Raw genomic sequence first — 17,652 nt, 5'->3', positions numbered from 1 at the left:
AATGGAGAAGAAGTGTTTTCCATTCATCATAGTGTTTTACATTGAGCACATCAGTGTTCAACTGGTTCTTATAAATGTCTATTCATATGATGGTTTGTGTGTGTCATTTGAAAACAAAATACCATTTTGTGAAGAAATAACATTGTTTTGAATGTATAGTTTCATTTTGCAGGAGAATTGAGGGGTTTTGCCCATTGTGTGTGTGTTTTTTGATTTGTGTGTAGAGTTCTGAGAGTATGAGGCATGCTTTCAGAAAATGTGTGTAAACAATCGAGAAAAACTGTATTATTCATCTTCTCAAACGTGAGGAATTCTTTCTTTGTCATGAAAAACGACAGTAAACTGAATATTTTTGGGGTTTTGAATGGTTGATTGATCAAAACATGACGTCATGTTGTTGGAAATTATAACAATTCAAATACCTTTTTAGTATTTTCTGGCATTTTATAAACAAAACAATCATGCAATTAATGGAGAAAATAATTAAACGATAATGAATATAATTGTTAGTTTCAGCCATAAATAAAACTTTAATTTCTTCCTTTTGATAAAAACAGTTTTGACCAAATAAATACAAAAGTAAAAAAAACACTAACTTTGCAGATATGAACGAATATTTCTGTAAAAAATGTAAAATTAATAGAAACAAATGTTACTTTGAGACAATTACTGATCTCCTAAAAAAATATGTTTAATTTCAGTTTGACTTCAGGTGACAGGATGTGATTCAGTCCAGATGTTTGTGATTCAGTCCAGATGTTTGTGATTCAGTCCAGAAGATTGTGATTCAGTCCAGATGTTTGTGAGTACAGCTGCATGGCCATCAGGTGGTGCCTTTGAGTTAACACAGAGGAACAACTCTCAGCTCTCTCAGTCTTTCATCTATGATTTCATCGGGTCTTTAGGGGGTCCAGGGGGTCTTTATGGGGTCTTTATGGGGTCTTTAGGGGGTCTTTAGGGGGGCCATGGGGTATTTAGGGGGTCTTTAGGAGGGTCCAGGAGGTCTTTAGGGGGTCCAGGAGGTCTTTAAGGGGTCCAGGGGGTCTTTAGGGGGGTCTTTAGGGGGTCCAGGAGGTCTTTACGGGGTCCTTAGGGGGTCTTTAGGGGGACCATGAGGTCTTTAGGGGGTCCAGGAGGTCTTCAGGGGGTCCAGGGGGTCTTTAGGGGGGTCCAGGAGGTCTTAAGGGGGTCTTTATGGGGTCCAGGGAGTCTTTAGGGGGGTCCAGGAGGTCTTTAGGGGGTCTTTAGGGGGTCTTTAGGGGGACCATGGGATCTTTAGGGGGTCTTTAGGGGGTCCAGGAGGTCTTTAGGGGGTCCAGGGGGTCTTTAGGGGGGTCCAGGAGGTCTTAAGGGGGTCCAGGAGGTCTTAAGGGGGTCCACGTGGTCTTTAGGGGGTCCAGGGCATCTTTAGGGGGTCTTTGGGGGGTATTTAGGGGGGTTTTAGGGGGTCTTTAGGGGGTCTAGGTGGTCTTTAGGGGGTCTAGGGGGTCTTTAGGGGGTCTAGGGGGTCTTTAGGGGGTCCAGGGGGTCTTTAGGGGGTCTAGGGGTTCTTCAGGGGGGTCCAGGTGGTCTAGGGGGTCTTAGGGGGACCAGGGGGTCTTTAGGGGGTATTTAGGGGCAGGTAGCAGGTCAACAGTAGATGTCACAGAGAAGTGGTGAACATCATCTGAAAGCTGAGAACCTGGACCACAAGAACGCCGTTTCACGAAAAAACAAAAGCTTCGCAATTTAGTATCATGAAGGTCTTGAGATTCTGCTGCCCGACTTTGAGATGGATTGCTTGTATCCTCTAGGAGGAGTATCGCAAAGTTTCATACCTAAAAAGTGACAAAATGGCGTCTTTGCACATGACGTATGACATCACCGTTCGAGCGATGAAATATTTCTTCGCAATTTAGCATCACAGTAGTTTGAGGGTTATACCACCCAAATTTGACGCGAATCCGATAAACCCTCTAGGAGGAGTTCGTAAAAGTATGCAAAAAATACATGAAAAACGCACATATTCCAATATGGCCGACTTCCCGGTGGGCGGAGCTAATGAAACCCAATGAGGAATATGTCTGAAATAATGAGCAGGATGTACCTACCAAATTTCATGAATATAGGATCAACTTTGACCAAACTATGGCCTTCCACGTGTTAGGGGGCGCTATAGAGCCGGCTAAACATGCTGAACCCAATAACTGTACATTTACATAAAGTTCACAGGTGTCCATCATTTTGCCAAGTTTCATGAGTTTTCGAGTACCTCAAGGTATGTTCAAAACCTAAAAGACATAAGGGGGCGCTAGAGAGCCAACATGCCACGCCCAAGCAAAATTTCACCACTAAATCAAAGTAATTATGAGTTTGGATGTGCGTGTAAAGTTTCATGAGTTTTTGTGCATCCTGAAGTCTTCAAACATATGTTCGTAAATTTTAAAATCACGCAGGAAATCCAAGTTGGCTGACTTCCTGTTGGCCGAAAAAATCTCAAAAATATTTAACACGAACTTCAAGACGTATGCAATGACATACTTGAATTTCGTGAAGATCGAAGAAACTTTCCCTGAAAAACTGCCTACATTAGGGGGCGCTATCTCGCCCGCTGGCGACGCCCAAGTCGAATCACTACAGAACTCTGAATTTCACGCCACTTATGACGCATATTCCACTTTTGGTGAGTTTTTGGGGATGGAAAAGGTCCCAAAAACGCGATATTCCAGCAGAAAAATAATAATAATACTTAGAAAAACAATAGGTTTCCTTGACAATGTTCCCCAACTCTGAGGAGTGTTTTTTCCAGCAGGACAATGCTCCATGCCACACAGCCAGGTCAGTGAAGGTGTGGATGAAGGACCCCCAGATCAGGACCCTGTCATGGCCAGCCCAATCTCCAGACCTGAATCCCATTGAAAACCTCTGGAATGTGATCAAGAGGAAGATGGATGGCCACAAGCCCTCAAACAAAGCCGAGCTGCTTGAATTGTTGCGCCAGGAGTGTTATAAAGTCACCAAACAGCAATGTGAAAGACTGGTGGAGAGCATGCCAAGACGCATGAAAGCTGTGATTGTAAATCAAAGTTATTCCAACAAATATTGATTTCTGAACTCTTCCTAAGTTAAAACATTAGTATTGTGTTGTTTAAAAATTAATATGAACTTGTTTTCTTTGCATTATTCCAGATCTGAAAACACTGCATCTTTTTTGTTATTTTGACCAGTTGTCATTTTCTGCAAATAAATGCTCTAAATGACAATATTTATATTTGAAATTTGGGAGAGATGTTGTCTGTAGTTTATAGAATATAACAAAAATTTTCATTTTACTCAAACACATACCAATAAATAGTAAAACCAGAGAAACTGATAATTTCGAAGTGGTCTGTTAAATATTTCCAGAGCTGTATATCGTATATCGTGATATTGCCTCAAAATATTGCGATATTTTAAGGTAATATCGCAATATTGTTTTTAGGCCATATCGCCCAGCCCTACTAGAAAGGTTTTAATGATGTTCACAGCTTCATCAGGATATATTCAGAAAGTGTGTGAAAGAATGTTTATGAGGTTAACAGATTAGACTCACAGATCGTCTGCAGGCTGGACCGAACCAACATCATCTGACTCAGAGTCCTTGTCTGGATCTTCAGGCCTGCAGCAAGTGATAGTTACTGTTACTTCATCAGTATGAAAATAAACATTAAAAACAACTTGATTTCAAACATGATAACAGGGTGTGGAATAAAGCAGAAGAGGTTCTACATGTGATGTGTGACTGTACAAAATGAAATGAAAATTAAAGCTGCAAGCAGCGATGAACGGGCCCTCGCACCTTCCCGCACGTCAGGGGTACTGGCGAGACGCCGGTCGACACACCCGTACATTTCAGTGACCATCGGACACTGCACGCACAAGTTAGACGTTATTTCCTTGCCTCTTTGTTTTTTTGGAGCAAATGTGCTCAGAAAGGACAAAGGGGGGTGTGATGTGGGGATTGAGAATGTGTATGTTTATATTTAAAACTAATTCAAGTTTATGTATTTGATCTTAATGTGTGTCAGATAATGCAGTGGGTTAGAAAAGATGGTTAGTTTGCATGCAAGACCTTGTCTATGTGAAGCATAAACTAAACACATCAGGTGTGGCAAAACCAGCTACCTAAATATCTCTAATCTTTTAACTTTAATCTCATAATATTACAACTTTTTTTCTCATATTATGACTTGTAGGGACCTGCCATTTCTGGTGGCAGAGACAGTCACTTCATGAACTCAGTAACACGATCCTTGACTCTGATCTCAGTCCTCATTGGCTACAGTAACATTTCACCCAGAGGTGTGAAATTCACACAGAACAAAACCAGCGGAATGTCCTTTGTTCCTCCTCTTTCGACTCTTTGCTCTTCACCTCCTGACACAAGCTGACCAGCTGCTGGAGGTGACCCACGGCTCTTTCTTCTCATCTGCTCATCTCTCCTGACGTGTGAGAGGTGAGCTGCTGCGCTCTCTCTGCTCTTCATCTACTCAACCCAGGCTGACCTGGTTGAGGTGAACGGCTCTCAAGTCCAGAACTTGCAAAACAGTTCTGGTTCTGATCAATGGCCTGTTAGGAAACAGCCATTGCAACCAAGGAACCAAACGGCAGACGACGCGAGTGCTCTGGCCTTTTCACCAGCTAACTTCAAGCTATCAAGCAAAGAAGTTAGCACCAAACTAACAGCAAAGACGACCTCTTTGACTTGGAACCACAACTTCAACACATGGAATCACAAACCCTTTTCTTCCATGGATTGGTAACGTACTGGGCCTTAGCATTAGCAATCGCACACGGCTGAGCAAGACTGTTCAACTTTGATTTCTAGAAAGTACTTGTATTGATTTGGTTTAATGTTATTCATTGAGTTTGACTGTGTTGATTTATCTGTATTTGATTTTTGGGTAACTGGCTTCGCCACATCTGATGTGTTTAGTTTATGCTTCACATAGACAAGGTTTTGCATGCAAACTAACCATCTTTTCTAACCCACTGCATATCTAACACACATAAAGATCACATACAGAAACTGTGAATTAGTTAAACATAAACATACAGCTTCAGATAATCTTAACCCCCCATCACCCCCCCCCCCCCCCCCCTCTTTGTCCTTCTTCTCAGAAGAACAAAGAGGTCATGTGGTGACATGCTGATGGCCATCTTTGATTCCGCCATCTTTGATTCAGCCATCTTTGTAGTTTTACAGTGCCCGCCATTTTGTTTTGTAGGCCATACAGACATTTTGAGACAAGAACCCATCTTGTTTCCCCCCCCCCTCTCTCTCACACACACACACACCCACACACTGTGTTTGGTTTGTTTAGTTTAGTTATTTAGTTAGATTAATATTGTGTTTTGAACCTTTATTATCTTGTAAATAAATGTTTGTGGAATATACATGCTGGTCTCTTTAATGTTGCACAAGAGTGAATAATGCCAACCTCTACTATGTCAAGAACTCCGATATCCTTCAACCTTTACTATCTATTTTGGTTATAGTTATTAATTTAATTATTAATCAACGTTCCAAATTGATAGTTTAGCATATATAATGAGACTATATTAACGTTTTGGTCATTGGTCCCTGATTCCAGGGTGGTGCCCCATTTATTATTGATGTTTATTGATAATCTTTATTAATATTAATAATTCTATTATTATTTATTAATTATTTTGCTAATAACCAAAACCTACTAAAGTAGAACCCCTACAGACTTTTTAACCTAAACTTATGACTTTTTTCTCGTAATATTACGACTTTTTTCTCGTAAACGTATGACTTTATTCTAAAAATCTAAGATTTATTTGTTTCCTCATTGTGGCCCTAATACTCTGTCGTACTCTTGAGTCTTAACAGTTAAAAATAAACCTCAGTCAAGTTGATCCAAGCTGTCAGACCCGTTCAGACACATTTTTCACTGATGTGAACTCAGATTACAATCAAACTAGATGAGATCAGGTGGCAGCAGCAGCAGGGCGGTGACTAAAAGCTACGGTTTGCAGTTTGAAACAGCCTTCACTAAATTTACAGGAAGTCACATGTTTTAAGAGAAATGAGACGTTGTTTCCTCTTAAGCGTCACGTTAATATTTTAGATTATAGCTTCTGTGTACTTCTGTGTACAGTGAACTGTGCAATTATTTGTGCAAAAGACATCAAGTAGTCCGACTCCAGCAGCCATGACCTATGAGCAGGTTCTGAAATGAACTTTTTTCATTGCCTGCCACTGTGGCAAACAAGTACCTTTTTTTTTGTCTGCCACTCAGAAATGTTATCTGCCACTTTTGAAATCTCTGCGCCAAATGAAGGAACAAGGCAAAAGTGAGCATGGCTCAGATACCCCCGCTCACTGCTTGATCCCTACTAAAGTAACACCAAAGGTTTTGCCATTTTGGAAAAACTCAAAAAAGGTTTGGGCACCGTGGACTTCTAACCCCCAAAAGGCACAACTAGACCACACTGTCAACCATCATACCAAATTTGAAGTTCCTAAATTAAATAGTTTTGCTCCGGACACGAAAATGTGACAGGTGAACGGGCGGACGGACGGAAGGGCACGTGGAACGCTATATATCCCCAACTACTTACGGGGGTATAATAACATCTTAGATCTGATGTCATTCAATGTTCAATATATTTTACACAAAAAACATTATATGCATGGTAAATTACAATATTCGAATTACACCGTGGCTTCCGGGGAGCCCTATTTTTCAGGGCAGGGAGGGTACTGTACACAGTACTGTACTGTACTTTGTTATTGTCATCTATAGGGGTTGTTTGCATAAAAACACACAATTCAAATGATTATGATTATTTAAATATTTGCTTTGATTAGAAAAATCTTGGCAAGCTGTTGAGAGCTAGTGTTAGGATGTTAAACAGGTCATACTGTAATTCCCTCTCTATTATCTATTTTATATTGCTGTGAAAACATCTCCTTCAAACAACTGGATTTATTCAAGTTTCTCGCCAAAAACATAATTTTACGAGGTTACATTTGAACAAGACGATAACGTAATTTACCAATAGTCATTTTTCCTGAGCTTGAGTTTGAACGCCACATAATAATAACAACTGCCTAATGCCTAATGTGCCTAATGGCACCTCCATTAACATTAGTAGATCTGTTATTTAACCAAGCAGGACTGTGCTGCCCACCAGCTGCTAACAGGTAACATTACTAACTCTCCTCCTGGCCAACAGGTTTGTTGTTCACAGTGTTGCATTATCAAGGAAAAAACAGGGTGCGTCCCTCAGGCAGTGTCTCCGGTCCAAAACAAACAGCAACATGATACAATGTGCTTATGCGTCATTGTGCACGCGTTACTGTGGAAGGGCATCAATACAGAGGAATCAGTAGTCACGGAGGCTTGAGATACCAAGGAATCAGACAATAAGGAGTCTGTTCTCTATTCCCTCCCCTAACATTTTTTACTGTCTGCCAAAATGGCGGATGGCCTGCCAATTTTACCCGCCAACAATTTACCTGCATTTGGCGGGTGGCGGTTGCTAATTTCAGACCCTGCCTATAAGTATATGTGAATAATAAGTACAATATACAGCTGAGTGAAGGCAGGCAGTTCAGAGGAGCAGAGTACAGCAGAGACTATGGTCCTGGAGACCAAATTATTAGGCTGAATGTTTCAGGGAAAATGTAAATGATATAACTCATATCAAACCCGACGTTCAGGAATTATCAGCCTCACATGTGACTGAATGGAAATGACGATAAATAATGTAAAACGTGTTTGTTGCTGACAGACAGACTCTCCGTCTCTCTCTGACTTTAATAGTATCATTAATAAAAGTTAAAGGGACTGTTTGTAACTTCTTACACGTGTAAATCATTGCGGGTCGGTGTCTCATGCGCGCTCACGTGTGGCTACGCTGTTCAGACAAGACTCCAACAGAAACTACACGGAAGCACCAAAACCACAAAGTTCTATATAGTGAAGCCCGTCTGTTAAACAGTGTTGGCTGCGGTCAGAGACCATAGCTTTGGTCTCCAGGACCGGAGTCTCTGCTCCTTTGCTCCTCTGCCTGCTTTGCCTGCCCTCACTCACACACCGCGCTTGTTCTCACTCTTTCGCTCCACTCTCACATGCATGCGCGCACACTACACACTGCAGAAGAGTTAGTTTAGCTCTGACAATATTTAGTGAATGTACAGTGGACGTTTGTGCAGAAATAACTGCTGCAGCTCCTCCAGACCAACAGAGGTTTTCTGTGTCTTGTGAAGTGACGGGGCTCCACAGAGAGAAAGGTTATCGTCTCCGACCAAAACTCTGAGATCCCCTGTTCCCTCCGGCCGCGGGCGGGAGGCTGAGGCAGGAAAAGCCAACACTAGAATCAGCATTGATTCATGGGAGACCTTCGTCTGGTCAGCAGTGTCGACGTTAGGGGCGGGCCATGGGGGTCCAGGCACGTACATGTCTTCAGGCCAAGACTCTTTTAAAACATGTCAAATTTGGGGAAGATTGGACAATGTATAGTCAATTTACAACAACGTCCTGTTTCCTGTAGGGGGCGCTATGACGTTCACTCATAATACCACATATATGTCTTCAGGCCTGGACTATTATCTAGCTTGTGAAGTTTGGAGCAGATTGGACTATGTATAGTCAATTTACAACAACTTCCTGTTTCCTGTAGGGGGCACTATGACGTTCACTCATAATACCACATATATGTCTTCAGGCCTGGACTATTATCCAACTTGTGAAGTTTGGAGCAGATTGGACTATGTATAGTCAATTTACAACAACTTCCTGTTTTTTGGCGAAAGGCGGTTATTCGCCGCCACGCCACGGCAACATAGTTCGATAACTTTTTAATCTTTGGATAACTTTTCATCACAAAGGTCTTAAGATACTACTGACCAAATTTGAAGTTGATCGGGTTAAGTCTCTAGGAGGAGTTCGTAAAAGTATGCATAAAATACATAAATTACATGAAAAACACAAAATTCAATACGGCCGACTTCCGGGTGGGCGGAGCTAATGAAACCCATTGAGGAATATGTTTGAAATAATGAGTGGGATATGCATACCAAATTTCATGAATATAGGAACAACTTTGACCAAACTACGGCCTAAAGTCAAGTTACAACAGCCTCCTGTGTCTTGGCGAAACATCAAAATTCAACGCGCCGCCACAAGAACGCCGTTTCACGAAAACACAAAAGCTTGAGGGTGGCTGGCAGTATACAACCATTTCCTGTTGTCAGTAGGTGGCGCTATGACTTTCACACATAATGGCATATATATGTCTTCAGGCCGGGACTCTTATCCAGCTTGTGAAATTTGGGGCAGATCGGACTATGTAAAGTCAAGTTACAACAGCATCCTGTGTCATGGCGAAACATCAAAATTCGCCGCGCCGCCACAAGAACGTCGTTTCACGAAAACACAAAAGCTTCGCAATTTAGTATTATGAAGGTGTTGAGATTCTGCTACCCAACTTTGAGATGGATCGCTTGTATCCTCTAGGAGGAGTATCGCAAAGTTCCATACCTAAAAAGTGACAAAATGGCGTCTTTGCACATCACGTATGATATCACAGTTCGAGTGATCAAAAATTCCTTCGCAATTTAGCATCACAGTAGTGGGAGGGTTATACCACTCAAATTTGACGCAGATCTGATAAACTCTCTAGGAGGAGTTCGTAAAAGTATGCATAAAATACATGAAAAACGCACATATTCCAATATGGCCGACTTCCGGGTGGGCGGAGCTAATGAAACCCGATGACGAATATGTTAGCAATAATGAGCAGGATGTACCTACCAAATTTTATGAATATAGGATAAACTTTGACCAAACTACGGCCTTCCACGCATTAGGGGGCGCTATAGAGCCCACTAAACACGCTGAACCCAAAAACTGTACGTTCACGTAAAGTTCACAGGTGTTCATCTTTTTGACAACTTTCATGAGTTTTCGAGTATCCCAAAGTATCCAAAGGCATGTTCAAAGGATAAAAGACATAAGGGGGCGCTAGAGAGCCAACATGCCACGCCCAAGCAAAATTTCACTACTAAAATAAAGTAAATACTAGTTTGGATGTGTGTGTAAAGTTTCATAATTTTTTGTGCATCCTAAAGTCCTCAAACATGTGTTCGTAAATTTAAAAAAAACGCAGGAAGTCCAACATGGCTGACTTCCTGTTGGCCGAAAAAATCTCAAAAATATTTAATCCAGGTATGAGGGCGTGAGTTATGACATACATGAATTTCGTGAAGATCGAAGAAACTTTCTCTGAAAAACTGCCTACATTAGGGGGCGCTATCTCGCCCCCTGGTGACACCCGAGCCCAATCACTCCAGAACATTGAATTTCCCACCAGTTCTGACGCATATTCCACTTTTGGTGAGTTTTTGGGGATGGCTAAGGTCCCAAAAAGGCAATCTCCGCGCGGAAAAATAATAATCCTTAGAAAAACAATAGGTTTCCTTGCACTTTCGTGCCAGGACACCGTTGGGGTCCTGGCACTTTCGTGCTCGGGCCCTAATGATGCTACTTTCTGTGAACAGTCCCGTCTCACATACCTGACTGTCATCACCTGAGGAGTTTACCTATATACACTTCCTACATTAATGCTCCACCCTGTGGTCAATGTCAGAACTGCATGTCACCTTGTGTTGAAGGAAGGATCAAATAAAACAAACTACATTATGGCTCCAACAATCACTTTGTTAACAGATATTTAAGATATCTGGTAGAGTAACAGTGTCCTTCTGATAATAAACTCTCTGTTATTCATGTGATCATCAGAAAAACACACTTTACCTACAAGACACTTACATGGATCTGTCAAAGGGACACACTGGAGCAAAGAGCTGGAATGGTCTCTTTTGGAGTTTGGTATTTTAATAAATATCTGTATATTTCAGGAGGAGACCATCAGAGTTTAGAGGTGGCTATTAGCGCTGCAAGAATTGGACGGTTTTTGCAATGAAGCTCATTTGTAGGGCTGTCCTCGACCAAAGACTAACACTCGTACAATTTCATCGACTAATCGATTAGTTGATTTAATGGACAGATCTGAAAAACTGAGTTTCTCCACAAAGAATCACACTAAAGCACCACTTTAAATCTGCTGTTTACCAGAGATGTGCTCAGAAGTTTACTGGAAATACGTCATTCAGCATGAAAAGAGCATAAAAAACAACTAATCAACTAAAGAAATCTAAGTCGACTGAGACCAAAACAACTAATTATTCAACTAATCCACTAAGAGGGGCAGTTCTACTCATTTGAATAGAAAAGGGACAATTTTGTGTCAGATGTCAGAATATTACCTAATTTAAATATGTGTAATTATCACAGGAGCACCGAGACGCTGTTGGCTAAGCAGCACAGTTACGGGTGTATTTCACCCTCTTTGAGAGTTTCTTTTTGTCTTATTTGTGCAGGTTTAGCGGCTACAAAAGCCACACAATCCTTTTGTGAATTCACCCCTCAGTGTTTTAGTAACAAACCTGGTGGCTGCATCTGAACACTGATATTTCACCTTTCACAACCCAGATAAGACTCAGAACAGGTGTGTCCTCAACTCAAGTATTTAATCAGTTAATAAATAGTTATAATATATAATAACCTTATGTACCTAACCTATTATTATTTACCTAACCCAACGGTGTGTGTGCAAAATGTTCATGAATGCAGTTACATTTTAATGTTAATAAAAACTTACATGACAGAGGATCCTTCTTTGAAATCAGGAGGAGGACTTTTTGACTTTCTGCGGGGCCTCCTCACGAAGCTTTCTGTTCTCCGTCTAGTAGACAAGAGAGAAAGATCATTAGATTAGAAATTAGATTATTAAACATCCACTGCTGGAAACACAGAAACTACCAAGTAGGCATCAGAAAATTTCAGTAAAAGTAGATTCTGTTCCCACTCAATGATTTCTACAATCTTTTTAAAGTACTTTCCACTTTAACTCCATCATGTGGGATCATTCTAGGACAATATAAATATGATCAGGGTGTAAAGTCCATGAGACGAGTTAAAACAAGCTGAGCAGCACATTGATCTGACATTGTGGTTTTATCAAGTAAACTTCAACATCTGCAGGTTTCAAATCCTCTAATGGAAGAATTAGCTGCTGTTGTTTGTGTGTTCGTCATCGATTGTTCCAATTCGATTGTTTCAAATAGAGAAAGATAAATGCAGGTTGAGTTTTAGCTTTTGTCCACTCTTTTTGCTCAGTTAAACAACAAAATAAATGACCTGAAGAAATGGATGTTGATCATAGTGTTGAATTAAAACAAAATAACATAAATGAGACTTGTTCATCTGGTTTATTAGACTATTTTAAGAAGGAGAAAACAGTGGGCCTACATAAAGCGCTGCACTGTTACCCTTATTAAAAACAACAAAATAAAAACGCTTTTCTGACCAGTTTTCTGTTTATTTTTGTTGTTGTTCAGAATTAAATGTAATAATTGAATAAACGGATTGTTACACAGACTCTGGAGATAAGATTAATAAAGTAATAAAGTAGTTACAATACCTTTTAGATGGTGGGAAAAAACTGCGTCACAAAGCTACTGACTGAAGAGAAAACACAAAAGTGAAACTAAACTTCTGCTTCATCCATATCCCCCCCAAACTGCTCTCTGACTCCCCCCAGAGTCTAAAGACATGCCTGTATTTATACATATATTTGTAAATGTAAATATATATATATATATAAATTTATATATATATATATATATATATAAATAAATAATAAATAAATATATTTATATAAATAAATATATATTTATAAAAATAAATATATACATATATGCATACTTACCAAAAAGGTAAATTAAAAGAGAAAAATATAATATTAATTGGCTGTTATTTAGTTATTTTACTGTCAACAAACAACGAAATTATAATTAATAATTTTTACTAATTATCAGTAATGCCATACTGTTGTGTGTGTGTGTGTGTGTGTGTGTGTGTGTGTGTGTGAGTGTGAGTGTGTGTGTGTGCGTGTATAACACTTTATCGTTTCACACATAACATTTTATATACTCTATTATAAGTATTTATTAATGATTATGAATTGATTTTTTAAACCTTTAAGAAACTGTTTGTAAAACATCTATAAACATTATATAGATAGATATTTGTGACACTTTGTTAATGGTAAATAACTGCTTTGTAAACCATCTATAAACATTATTTGGATGCTATGTATTATAATACTTTGTTAAATGGTTGATAAATACTTTGTTTTATCTGTTAAAGGATGAATCCACTTTTACAAAAGACACGATCGACACCACAAATGTATAAACACTTGATTTTAATGAAGCTTATGTGTAAATTCAGTCAGGAAGACTAGAGGTGCAATCTCATTCATGCTCATTCATTCTGGGTCTCTCTCTCATGGGCTATTACTGTCAGCTGATTATGGGCGTCTCTCTTTTCAGAGACCAATCAGATCTTGCCATATCTCCCTAAACCAATCACATCGTTGCTGTCAAAAGTTTAAAACTGTTCTCCTCTATGCTGTTTTCAGTGTCAGTATCAGCACAAACTGATGCGACCCTCCACCACCCCATCACCTCCAGATTCATCCCATCAGAGTAATCCTGCTCCACTTCATTCATCAGATCTGCATCAATCTTCACTACCACCATCACCAGTGTCTAGACCCGGGGGGAATAATCCTAATCCAACTACGGCATCACTTCACCTTTACTATGTCACATTGGGTCTCAATTACCAAAGACTGTTACTATTCATAAATGTGCACTTTGTAATAAATTACCATTCAATTCAGTCTCTTCTGATTTTATTCTCAACAGAATAATCCAACGAAGGGTGCAGAAGCGTTTTCAGCGTAATAAATGAAGCGCTGGGATAAAAGAGGAGTGTAATCAGGGCGGGCTTTAAAGTGCAGGTGATTTATAGTGGGGCAGCTAAACTGAAATATTCGTAACAAATGTGTATTTTGCGATAAAAGCTACAAATTTGGCACAGATGTAGATATAGATATCGGGGCTGCCAATTTGGCCCATGGATGTATTAAAAGAACTGGATCCAGCGTCGGAGGCGGGGCCCCGGTCATTCCTATGAGAGTTGCTCAGTGGCGCTAAATGGCTCGACTTCCGTCTGGAAACGTACCCGGATCTTCGCGGATCTTGGGCAACTGGGACATGCGCAGTAGCGTCTGCTCGGTCACATGACTTGGTCACGGGGTCCCAATGTCACGGTCTGGGTTTCATTCACATGAACAGAGGAAAGGAAATAACTCTGGATTCAGCTGTTAGTGCATTTTACAACTTTAAAAACTTATTTTTTTAAATAAGGGCTATTCAAGTGTTCGTACTGGGAATTTGATTCACCTCAAAAAAATGTATCCGCTGAGTTACAATGTAAGTCAATGGGAAAAGTCTTTTTGGGCCCAATGGTGTCACGTGACGAACACACAGAAGTTGCAGTACCGCCGTTTGGACACTACGAAAGTTGGGATCGGCGACCGGCGCTCTTCTTGGGGACTTGATTTGACCCCTGAGGGATGTGGTCGCCAAATAGGCGCTTAAAATTCTGAAATGTTGCAGAAAACTGATTTTAAGACTCTTGATTATTTCCAAGATGTGTTCAAGCTGATTAGATCAGATGTCAGAAGATCAGACATGTTCTTCTTTAACTCTTTATTTTTCAAGGGTACTTTTTAAAAGCTAATAACCTGAGAAAAATGCAAAAACCAAATAAAAGGAGGGTCTGGGTATTATCAGATAATCCATAATTAATGTTCGTTTTTGAATTACAAATTAATTATGGATTATCTGATCATACCCAGACCCTCTGTTAGCCAGATAAACCCACTTCAGTTCACACTTTAACTCACATGAACATGATGGAATGATGGAATGAACGAGCAGCCTCTCAGGTCTTTAAACACATCATGAGAGTGTCGGTGTACATACCTTCACAGGTGAACAGGAACCGTCTGCAGACACGCTGGGACGCGTGTCAACCTCCTCACAACAAGTGTTTCCTACTATAAAGCTGATTGTTTTCAGTGTTTCTCAATGCCTGTAACACTTAACGCATTGTAACGGTGATCATTAGAGAGCAGACAGCAACGTAACAGCGCAGAGGTTCACTAAATGCTGTAATATCGCTGCAATCCTCAACACAACACACCCAACATGTGCGTTTGATGCTGGACACACGGACGAGACCAACTCGGACCGGAGGGGTGGCAAGGTGGCAAGATGTTGTTTAATCTACATAAAAATAATAAAAGGGGGTCCGTTTTTAGAAATGTGAGGTAAAAATAGGTTTTAAGTGTTAAGTTGGGTGTTATGAAAATATAAAATTAGCAAATATGTTGACATATAAAGAGTTAACACCGGTAATAGAAACCCCTATTTATGGAATGGCACTTCTTATGTCCCTGCTTTTAAATGGACAGTTAAGTTTAATGGATGTGGGGAATAAATAAAATAAATAAAATAAATAAATGTTTATAAAGCAAAGTAGTTAAAAAATACATTTTGTACTTTACCTTTTCCATTTTATGCTACTTTAAACTTCAAAGAAAAAGAAATCAAAGGTTTATTTGAAGTTGAAGGGACTGTTTGTCACTTTTTAAGCGTATAAATGTACCGGGTCGGGACACATGCGCGCTCGCATGTGGCCGGCGTCCCCGCTCCTCTGCCTGCTTGCCTTCACTCAGACAGTGCGCGTCCTCGCTGTCTCGCTTCACCTCTAGACGTGAACGCGCGCTCACTCCACACTGCAGAAGAGTTAGTTTAGCTCTGAGAATATCTAGTGAATGAACAGTGGACGTTTGTGCAGAAATAAATGCTGCAGCTCCTCCAGACCAACAGAGGTTTCCCGTGTCTTGTGAAGTGACGGGGCTCCGCAGAGAGAAACGTTATCGTCTCGTTACCGACCGCGTGCCGGTGTCTCCCTGCTCTCTCCGGCTGCGGGCGGAGGGAGACGAGTTTCTCGCTGCGGAGTCCCACTGCCTCAGCCTGCGCTGAGGCAGGAGAAGCAAACACAGTATCAGCATTGATTCATGGAGAGACCTTTGTCTGGTCAGCTAACATTACTGCCAAGCAGCTGAAATATAGAGTGATATTGTGGTTTTAGCTGACGTGTGTCGCCTCACTGTGTTGAGCGATATGTGTATTTAGAGCGAGCACAAGCCCGACGCTAACTTTCGTTGATTTCACGGCCACAGGTGTCGCTGTTAAGAACCATTTCTGAAAGTTACAAATAGTCCCTTTAATATGAGGCTTTAGCAGTGTAAGTTAGTCAAATGAAATTGGTATCTTCCAAAGTTATGGTGTTTTTGGTATGAAATTCCTTCTTGGTGTTTCCCTGTTATATAAAAAAAAATACAAATATTTATAAATAAAATATTTATAAATGAAATATTTTAAAGTAAAGTAGTTATAAAATAAATGTTGAAGTACTTGTGCTTTATTTTTTCCATTTTATGCTACTTTAAACTTCAAATTAAACAAAATGCAAAGCTTTATTGAAGTTAATATGAGGCTTCAGCAGTGTGAGTTAGTCAAATCAAGTTTCTCAGGAAGCTGCAGCTTCTGAATCATAGAATTTTATACCAGACGATGTTTCCCTTCTGTTTATCTGTTAATGGATGAATCCTCTTTTCAAAAACACACAATCGACTCCACAAATGCATGAAAACTTGATTTTATTCTCAACAGAATAATAATAATACAAAAAAAGACTTAAAGTCTTCACAGATGATCCAACAGTATGAAAATATATATTCATGACAGGATAGGATCTATCTGCTATTTATAGAAATCAATGTATTCAAGATGATTTTGTCGCTGACGCTCACGTCGTCTCCAGTTAGGACACGGTGTAACAGTTGTTTAATTTTAAAATGACTTCATCAGAAGAACCCCTCAGTCTGCTCCGTCCTCTCTGTGCTGAGAGTCTAGAGACGACATCCAGAGCAACAACACGCAACCTTCCTCCCTCTGTTCTGAAAACAGCCTCGTACCAAACGACATTTTAATTATTAGGTGAGCAGCGTATAAATGTTATAATAATGTTGTTTTCATTGGGTATCAATGACACAAAAAGGTAAAAGGCCAACAAGCTCAAAGGTCAACAAGCTCAAAGCAGGAACCACAGCAGGTTCAAACAAACTCAGCATAACAATAGAAATAATTGTTGATTAAATGGATTTGCTTTGTTTAAAGAGAACTTTTCTTAAAGGTATAAGATGCAACATTCGTTGGCCCCGTTCTCATCCGTCAAATACGGACACAAAGCATCTAAAGGTGGACTTGTGCCCATTGATGTGTAGCCTAATGCTTGTGTCTTGGTATCAGAAGCCGAGGGATGTGACGAAGCGGTGGTATTTGACCACCTGAACGGGCTGCACACCCTGCACGCCGTTATTGGCTGGAGGTTGCACCCCCATGTGGGGCCAGACGACCAGACCCTTACCAATAGAAGTTTACTCAAGTGTGCTATTAGTATACTTATTTTAAACTTAAAATAAGAGAGTATACTTTCAGTTTATTTTTGATGTACTTATCAGAGATATACTTAAGTATACTTGGCTTATACAGACAAGTATACAGTAAAGTCTAAGTATACTTGGCTTATACTTATACTTAATCTTTTGATT

The 17,652-nt window shown here is 40.1% G+C and overlaps 1 protein-coding gene across 1 annotated transcript in view; it reads right to left on the bottom strand.

The window, feature by feature from the left end:
* The window catches only part of LOC119474775 (nucleolar and coiled-body phosphoprotein 1-like), a 111,290-nt gene that overhangs the window by 89,771 nt on the left and 3,867 nt on the right, over window positions 1-17,652 (bottom strand). The window contains exon 2 of the mRNA XM_037747056.1: window positions 11,716-11,799. Within this exon, the coding sequence (XP_037602984.1) occupies window positions 11,716-11,799 (84 nt within the window). The remainder of the gene's footprint in view (window positions 1-11,715; window positions 11,800-17,652) is intronic.

Source organism: Sebastes umbrosus, chromosome 16 (genome assembly GCF_015220745.1).
Source record: "Sebastes umbrosus isolate fSebUmb1 chromosome 16, fSebUmb1.pri, whole genome shotgun sequence".
Classification (NCBI taxonomy): Eukaryota; Metazoa; Chordata; class Actinopteri; order Perciformes; family Sebastidae; genus Sebastes; species Sebastes umbrosus.
This window is presented reverse-complemented; position numbering and strand designations above follow the sequence as displayed.